Source organism: Cynara cardunculus (assembly GCF_001531365.2).
Source record: "Cynara cardunculus var. scolymus isolate 2C chromosome LG 12, CcrdV1, whole genome shotgun sequence".
In the NCBI taxonomy this organism is placed as follows: Eukaryota; Viridiplantae; Streptophyta; class Magnoliopsida; order Asterales; family Asteraceae; genus Cynara; species Cynara cardunculus.
In genome coordinates, this window is record NC_037539.1 from 6,302,502 (window position 1) to 6,312,442 (window position 9,941).

A 9,941-nucleotide genomic window follows, 5' to 3' on the forward strand; every position below is an offset into this window, starting at 1 on the left:
ATGTTGTTTTTCATCGTTATTGTCATAAATTTATTTCCCCTTTTCGTCTCACAAGATATTATATACCCTACTTGTGATGAAAGCGCAAATTTCACTATAAATGGTACATACCAAAGAAATCTTGACAATGCTTTGTTGTCCCTCATCTCTGATACTAGCATTACATACGGATTCTACAACCGGTCCGTTGGAGAAACCCCAGATCGAGTTCATGTTATCGCGCTATGTAGAGGTGATGTTGATCAAGACGATTGTCGCAGGTGCATAAATGGCTCTATTACAAGACTAAGAGAGATTTGCCCTAACCAAAAGGGTGCAATAGGATGGTATGATACGTGTATGCTAAGGTACTCTAATCTACCCATTTGGGGAAATCCAGGCAGTATGGATACACGGTTCCAGGCAAACCCTCAGAACACGTCAAACGTGGACCAATTTAATCAAGGGCTTTATCCGTTGTTGGATCAATTAATAGTTGAGGCATCTAGTGGTGGGTCTCTCCGTAAATATGCTTCCAACTATACACGTGGTCGTGGGGGCTCAAGGATCTTTGGGATCATGCAGTGTACACCGGATTTGTCTGAATTCCAATGTTATAATTGCTTGGATCGTACAATCCAACTCATTCCAGTTTGTTGTGATGGCAGACGTGGACTAAGAGTTCTATATCCTAGTTGCAACCTAAGGTATGAAGATTACAGTTTCTTTGATGAAATGGTGGTTCTTCCCCCACCACCATGGCCGCAATCTCCTCCACGACCATCGCCACAATTGCTTCCACCGCCACCATCGCCATTAGGTATATACATTCTTGCCATCCTAGTTTGTATAACTTGGGACAAAATAATGCATCGTTCGAAAATTTTAATAATCTTTTAAAGAAAATATGAGATCAAAGCGATAATAGAGTATTAACACATGTATTATAGTGTGGGGATAGTTTCACTAATGTTCTTTACTTTTTTGATGAGATTTCAGGCAAGACTAACAACACGTCTATAACTGTAATTGCTATCGTTGCAACCCTTAGTCTTGTGATATTGGTCGTGCTTTTCGTTTTCGTCTTCATAAGAAGAAAAAGAAAGCTCGAAGGACGACCTGCAAATAATTTTGGTGAGTACTAGTGGTTTCTTTTTCTTTGTTACTTCATTGGGCAGCATTATAATTAGGCTTCCACTTATTTCAAATTTTGCAGTTTACGAGGACGTAGATATCAATGAAATTAGTACAACCGAATCTTTGCAGTATAGCTTTGGTATCATTAGAGAAGCAACAAATGACTTCTCAGAGAGCAATAAGCTTGGACAAGGTGGATTTGGTTCGGTTTACAAGGTAAACAATGCACCGTTTTGTAATTACTTGGTATGCGAGGGAATATTTGCAATAGAAAATCATTTTCAAGATTTATGTGACCATTATTTTTAGGGAAAGTTACAGAATGGAAAAGAAATAGCAGTGAAGAGGTTGTCGAAGGATTCAAGACAAGGCGAACAAGAATTTAAGAACGAGGTCCTGTTACTTGCAAGGCTCCAACATCGAAACCTGGTTCGTCTCCTAGGTTTCAGCACAGAAGAGTCTGAACGAATCTTGATATATGAGTTTGTACAAAATGGAAGTCTAGACCAATTTATATTTAGTAAGTTGAATATTATCCAAGTTATACTTTAGAAAATTTATGATTAACTTACAGAAGTTTAGTCTTTTAATGGTAAATTTGTGTTCGATCTTAACATTTTCAGATCCAATGAAGCGTGCAGCTCTAGATTGGGAAAGACGATACAAAGTAATACAAGGTGTTGCAAGGGGACTTCTATACTTACATGAGGATTCACGATTAAAGATAATTCATCGAGATTTGAAAGCTAGTAATGTTCTGTTGGATGCCCAAATGAATCCGAAAATTGCAGATTTTGGTATGGCAAGGTTATTCACATGTGAAGAATCCCAAGGCAACACTAGTCAAATTGCCGGAACCTAGTAAGTCTCACTACAAAAAATGTCAATAAATGTTTCTTTATTATCGTTAGATGCAAAAATTCATGGTTTGTGAAAATATGATTACGATCATTATTTTGTCTCTAATATTTTTCCGTCACAAAAACTTAAATATATGGTAGTGAAAGATGCGAGTAGTGAATTCCTGCTCATGTACTAATCCGCGCGATTCTTGTTATACTAGTGGCTACATGGCACCCGAGTATTTAACGCATGGACAATTTTCGGTAAAATCAGATGTCTTTAGTTTCGGTGTACTAGTACTCGAGATAGTAATGGGTCAAAAGAACAGTAGTTTCCAAGACGAAATGGTGACAGAGGATCTTCTAAGCCATGTAAGTGTTGATATATAACATCTAGTATTCGTTCAAATATATACTTTTCCTTTGTTCATCTATTTTCTTTTGTTGCAATTTGTACGTGTTTAGGCATGGAAAAGTTGGAAAGCGGAAACGACTTCAAGTTTAATTGATCCTACACTCATCATGAAAGATGGTCCTATTTCCTTACGTGATATGATAAGATGTATCCATATTGGCTTATTAGGTGTTCAAGAAGACGCTATCGAGAGACCAACTATGGCTTCAGTTGTTCTCATGCTTAGTAGCCTCTCTATAACCCTCACGTTCCCTTCAGAGCCTGCTTTTTTCTTGCATACAGGTATGAATCCAGAAAACCCCCTATTTGAAGAGTACGCTTCAAGCACAAGTAATTCTAGCTATTCAAAAAATAAATCCAAATCTTCACGGGGATCTATAGCACGTGATATTTCTTTGTATGACACATATTCACCATAGAAGAATATATGATTATTGTATTACTGTAATGTGATACTGATGATTTTTAGAATCAACTTTACAATGTAACGATTTATTAATACTTAATAACAAAATGTGAATGACAACTCAAAATTTCTATACCACCTCGGCGCATTTTGTCCACAATAACTAATAACTAGGTTAACATCATGTCAACATTTGATTGTAATTAGGGAAATTGACTAAAATAGCCATTTCGGTCGAGTGAATTCATATTTTAGTCATTTATCTCCCACACTTTTTAAGAAATCAATACCTCTGCAAGTGACAATTCAGCAATTTACGGAGGGACAAAAAAAAAGAATTTCACAGGGTTTCGCAAGTGCCAGCTCAACAACTTACCAAAGTGCCAAAAAATGAGAAAATAAATGCAAACGTTAGGTTGTGCTGAGTCAAATGTGCTCCGTTTTTTTTTCCAATCCCAAGTAAGATCGGTCCAGGATCATGCGATTGCGAAGGTGTTGCTTGCGGCATGTCACTTCCATTAGATGATGCATGAGCATGTCACTTGCGGAGGTGCTAAAATTTTTGATGCATAAGCATGACACATATAGCTTTTTAAATATTTCTAATAGGCTAATATTATTTTATCGTTTTTGAAAGTGGCTTCTACTGTATACTTGATATATTTTTTCTTTCCAAGAGTGGTCCCTCTGCAAATTGCAGTAAGGCCACTTACAAAGGTGATGACTTTTTGAAAATCTTGGAAGATAAATGACTAATGAGCCATTTGACAGTTGTTGAATGGTTTGATATCTAATAATTAAGTAATTAGAATGATTAAGAGACTCTTATGAGACAGTGCAAAATGAAATAGATTGTTCGGTAATTATTTACAATGAGATTAGGGTGCTGAATGGTTAGGGGAGACTAAAGATATAAAATCATTCAAAGGATTTTAAAACCATTAAGAGACGGACTCTTTTTTTGCCAAACAAGATTCATCTTTTAACGATTTAGAGACTATCTTCTAATGAAACTATTAAGAGGTAAACAAACAACCAATAAGAGATAATTTCTTTGGGGTTGTTTGTTTACCTCTTAATAGTTTCATTAAGAGGCAACATCTGAATCATTAAGAGGTGAATCTTGTTTGGCAAAAAAAAAAAAATCTGTCTCTTGATGGTTCTAAAACCATTTGAATGATTTTGTATCCTGAACCTACCTTAACCATTAAGCGTCCTGATTTCATTGTAAACAATTACCAAACAATTATATTTTATTTTRCACTATATCATGAAAGCCTCTTAATCATTCTGACCACTTAATCATTCTGCATCAACTGTCAAACAATCTCTTATTATTATTTTTTTCAATTTTAAAAAATGTTTTGAAAAAAATGTTGAAACAAAAAGTAAAAGAAAAACTCGAAATTCTTTAATAACAAAAGTTGGACGTGCCCTAAATGCACTCAACAATTACACCCACTTTTGACTTTTGACCCATAAAATAAAGAAAAACAAAAATTAAAAAGATATTTAAAATCGACCTACACCAATCATTTCTCGATCAGTATTTTTATTTAAAAATAAATACTAAAATTGATAATAATTTTAATTTCCCCTCCCCTCCCCTCCCCTCCCTGGTCCCGATTTCTTTTCGTAGACAAATCGATGAATCCTCTCGGTCTCTATCTCTTACGACGATCCCATGCTTCTCTCCTTTGTAGCGATTTTCAACCACATCGTCCATCTTCTTCGTGATTTCCCGCCCCTTTCACCGTGATTTCCAACGAACTCTAATTGGTTAGAGCCAACAATCGTTAGTGGCAAACTATGGGGGCTTTTTGGAATAAAAGATTTCTCGAGACTAGAACCAAGACAACTTCTAAGTACAAGGACCAAAACCATAATTTACTTTTAAAATTGTTTAGTATATTTAATTCGAAAACGGGTTTTGGACACTTATGGCAAAGAACGTTTTTCCAAAAACGTCGATAAGAGTTGTTTAAACAAATTCATAAGAGGTTCTTATTCATTAATTGAACTTCTTAACGATATATAGCAAACCAGGGATGACCAATTACGTTATAAAAGGGAATAAAAGATGTATGTGTAAGAAAGGTTGGGTTCACGTGAGATAAAATTGTTTTCGTGAAACAACATTTTTACACTTGAAACTTCACAACAAAATGTTGTGGAGGTAAAAAAATCCGATCTTTCACACTAAAAACACTGTGAAAGTTACGTTCACAGTGTTTTGCTGTAAAGTTTCAAGTGTAAGAAAGTTGTCTCACGGAAACAACATTGTCTCACATGATTTCAAGTCTGTGAAAAATATTATATTCATTATTAGATTTTTCTAGGAAAAATCAACAACTTTTGACAAACAAAATCAAAACTTTGTTTCAAAATTCAAACATTGACCAAGTAAACGTTTACTTAAACAACTCCTTTCTCCATCAACATCATTATTCAGAAATAATAATAAAACCCATAATGTTTGCATTTGCCATTTCAAGAAACATAACATGAACAACATCCATAGTTTTCCATTTTGTTGAGACCATGTTGATGGTAATCCGAGTGTCGATTTCGTTTTTTGTTGTTATTATCGTAAATTTATTCGTGCTTTCGGTCTCTCAATGCAACAATGACGCGAACTTCACTTCAAACGGTGCGTATCAAAGAAATCTTGACAATGCTTTGTCGACCCTCACCTCTAATACCACTATCACATACGGCTTCTATAACCGGTCTGTTGGTGAAAACCCCGATAAAGCCAACGTGATGGCGTTATGTAGAGGTGATGTTGAGCGAGATGATTGTCGCAGGTGCATAAATGACTCTAGAAGAAGACTAAGAGAGAGTTGTCCTAACCAAAAGGGTGCAATGAATCTATGGTCGGATGGGAATTGTATGGTGAGGTACTCTAATGAACCCATTTTGGGAAATCCAGACATTAATAGTCCGGTTATCTACATGAACCCTAACAACGCGTCGGGCGTGGATCGGTTTAATCAAGCGCTCAACCAGCTGTTGAACCAACTAAGAAATAATGCTTCGAGTGGTGGGTCTAGTCGTAAATATGCTTCCGGGACCAGCACAAATGGCCCTTGGTTGACAACCATCTATGGGGCCATGCAGTGCACACCCGATTTATCCGAGGGTCAGTGTGAAAATTGCTTGAATAGTGCAATGCAACAAATCCCAAATTGTTGTGATGGAAAACTTGGAGTAAGAGTTATATATCCTAGCTGCGATCTCAGGTATGAAAATTACTCGTTTTTTAAAGCTACACTGGCTCTTGCACCACCACCACCGCCAACGGAGTTGTCTCCACCATCGCCGCCACCATCAGGTATATATACGTTTGGCCAACATCCCGTATATATAGAATGAACACTATGCAACAAGAATTTGCACTACAAGAAAAATAACCTTCAGAGAAGATATCGTTTTGTACTTAAAAGTTTTAAAAGCTTCTATAAAGCCTTTAGATAAGCTTTTCAATTTTGTCAAAGAGCTTCTGTGTGTAACGGTAAGTAAAGGTTTTAAGGAGGGTTTCCGAAGGGTGCGTTTTTGTTAGCCTTTAGAGACGCTTATTTGAGGCTTTAGATACACGTCCAAAACTTTTCTAAAGGTTAGTCAAATTTTTGTTCAAAGCTTCTCTGAAAGTATATATATTAGTGACACTTTTAAAGTATTTGTGACGGTTTATAAGAGTTACTAAAAGATACTTTATAGTAGGTAATGAAAAAGCTTATCTAAAGATATTGGCTTTAGTGACACTTTTAAAAAACGAACTTCGAAAATCTAATATATAGTTTTCTTTTGAGAAAATCGGAGATCGAAAGGAGAGAAGAGTATAGTAACACCACTGTTGTGGTCCTAGTACAATTGCACTAATGTTCTTTTTCTTTTCCAATGACATTTTCAGACAAAAGTAGTAACACGTCTATAATAATCATCATTGTCGTCGTTGCAACCATTAGTCTTGTGATATTGGTAGCGACTTTCGTTTGCATATTCAAGAGAAGAAAAAAGAACATCGAAGGACGGCTGTCGCAGAATCTAGGTGGGTTTTTGTTAATTTTTTTCTTACTTCCTGCATGTTACAACCTTAGCCTTTGCAGTTCCTTAATATTTTGTGACGATAATTCTAGTTTACGAAGACGTAGACGTTGATAAAATTACTACAGCCGAATCGTTGCAATATAGCTTTGCTGTCATTAGAGCAGCAACAGATGACTTTTCAGAGAACAATAAGCTTGGACAAGGTGGATTTGGTTCTGTTTATAAGGTAAACAACACACTACAAGATATAAACTATTGTGCCATGGAAGACCATTTTCAAGATTAATTTTAGAAACCAATAATTCTAATGAACCAAAATTCTCAGGGTAAGTTACCAAATGGGCAAGAAATAGCAGTGAAGAGGTTGTCGAATAACTCGGGACAAGGTGAACAAGAATTCAAGAACGAGGTTTTGTTACTTGCAAGGCTCCGACATCGGAATTTGGTTCGTCTCCTAGGGTTTAGCCTCGAAGGGTCTGAACGACTTTTGATGTATGAGTTTCTACAAAATGCAAGTCTAGATCAATTTATATTCGGTAAGTTGACTTTATTGAGCTTATATTTTTCGAAAGATTGCTTTTAATTTCTAGAAATGCATTCTTTTGATGATATATTCATTCTTGATTTTCAAAATATCTAGATCCAGTGAAACGTGCAAGTCTAGATTGGGAAWTACGATACAAAATAATACATGGTGTTGCAAAGGGACTTCTATATCTACACGAGGATTCACGGCTAAAGATTATTCATCGGGATATGAAAGCTAGTAACGTTTTACTGGATGTCAATATGATTGCTAAAATTGCGGATTTTGGTATGGCAAGGTTGGTCACGCTTGAAGAAACACAAGTCAACACTAGTCGAATCGTCGGAACCTAGTAAGTCTTACTGTAAAAACATGTCGTTCAATGTTGTTTCATTTATCGTTATTTGCAAAATTCGTTGTTAAAAGATTGTTATCTGAATTACCATTATATCCGGTGTCTACCATTTTTGCCATCACAAAGAGTAATGTGGTAGCGAAAATACTAACGGTTAACCTTCATCCTTGTACTAACTAACATGAACTTTTGTCGTACTAGTGGATACATGGCACCAGAGTATGCATTGCATGGACAATTTTCAGTTAAATCAGATGTTTTTAGCTTCGGTGTATTAGTACTCGAAATAGTAACCGGTTGTAAGAACCATAGTTTCCAAAATGGGACGATGGTGGAGGATCTTCTTAGCCATGTAAGTGTTGACACATAGCTTCTAATATTTCAAAAAAGTATATAAATTTTTTGGTTTATTTATTTGTTGCAATTTGTTCATCTTTAGGCATGGAAAAGTTGGAGAGATGGAACGATTTCAAGTTTAATTGATCCTACACTAAAAGATGGTTCAAATTCCCTGCGTGATATGATCAGATGCATCCACATTGGCCTACTATGTGTTCAAGAAGACGTTACTGATAGACCAACTATGGCTTCAGTAGTTCTCATGCTTGGTAGTCTCTCTCTAACGCTCGCCGTCCCTTCAGAGCCTGCTTTTTTCATCCATACGAGCAAGCCAGAACTACCCCTATTCGAAGAGTACACTTCAAGTACAGGTTCCAAGGTCGCATAACCAGACGGAAACTAAGTTCCCACTCACGACCCATGTAACAAGCTACACCAAGTAAGAAGTCCCGATAAATAAATATTGGTTCTTTTTGTTATGATACTGTCTGTGGGACTAATCGTATATTAAGATGGTAAAATGTTTGAATATTATACGTACACTTCGAACTGTTGACCAAGTAAAGAAGGCCAACACGAAATGCACAGCACATATATCACCAAACTTGGTCCTTATTAGCCATTAATTAGTCGATTGTCATGTCAACATTAGATTTTCTTTGTAGTATTTGAAAATATAGAAAACGTTACCTATCAATTGACCAAAAACATCATTTGAGTTTTTATTTTTAGTTTTAATTGACCTTTTCTTACCCACTTTCATCAACAACGACCACTAACTCCATATATCGTCCTAAAAAAATACCCAAAAGGAAATAAGAAAACATCACCGTTTGAAATAAAATCATCACTAGAAAAATCTAGGAGTCGCTGACTTATTCTCTATGCCGTCTCCCCCTTTACTGTTGACGATGAACGATTAAATCATTCAACGGTTAAACCATTCTGTTTGTTTCAGTTTTCCATCTAGGATCGAGCCTCATTGCAACGATGGGTCATTTGGATTTAGGATATCGTTAGATTTGAAGTTTTGGACCGGTAAAGTCCGACGAAACTTAAAATCTTGAGAAAGTAGGGTTTTGATTTATAATACCTTGGTTTTGTATTTTTATTTTTATGAATGAATTTAGATGGATTTTTGATATATGTTTATAATGTTTGGATTTGAATTTGCACAAACACCTTTTTGTATATATTCAGTGTTTTTGATGATTTCTTCTGACAGTATTTAGAAGCCTTTGATCGACCTTTTTATTTTTACGAAAAGTAAAGACAAAGAAGAAAGATCAAGAAAAGGGGTAAAAAGATATATATTTTCGGTTATGGTGAATTTCTTCATCTTTTCAGTTCCTAGACATCGATTCCCTCACTACAACGAAATCACATAATTTTTTTTTACAGAGTCATGCCAAATACGTTATAAAAGGGAATACAAAATGTATGTGCAAGAAAGGTTGGATTCACATGAGACAAGTCCGTTTTCATAAGACACGTGAGACAACATTGTTATACTTGAAACTTCACAACAAAATGTTGTGAATATAAAAAAAATCCGAACTTTCACAACAAAAACACTGTGAAAGTTACCTACATAATGTTTTGTTGTGAAGTTTTAAGTCTAAAAAAGTTGTCTCACGTGTCTCAAAAAACAACCTAATCTCACATAATTTCACATCTGTGTAAGAAACTCAGAAAATGCACTACTAGAAAACTGGGCATTTCCGGCGGAAAAATTCCGCCGGAAATTTTCCGGCGGATTTCCGGCGGAACTTTAAAAAGTCAAATTTTGTTGACTTCCGCCGGACAACCGCCGGAAATCCGCCGGTTAGATTTCCGGCGGATTTATTAATTAAGGGTTAATTAATCTTTAAAAACTAATTAATATATGAAAA

At 35.7% G+C, this 9,941-nt stretch overlaps 1 protein-coding gene across 1 annotated transcript; it reads left to right on the forward strand.

Moving 5' to 3' along the window:
- On the forward strand, positions 1-8,489 carry LOC112522827. The gene is made up of 14 exons (XM_025132139.1): positions 1-799; positions 979-1,113; positions 1,196-1,332; positions 1,426-1,636; positions 1,740-1,977; positions 2,180-2,330; positions 2,424-2,770; positions 5,290-6,117; positions 6,685-6,830; positions 6,928-7,055; positions 7,155-7,365; positions 7,470-7,707; positions 7,912-8,062; positions 8,150-8,489. The coding sequence occupies exons 1-14, from the start codon at positions 1-3 to the stop codon at positions 8,435-8,437; spliced, it is 4,008 nt and encodes a 1,335-aa protein (XP_024987907.1). The 3' UTR covers positions 8,438-8,489.
- Positions 8,490-9,941: the final 1,452 nt, after the last annotated feature.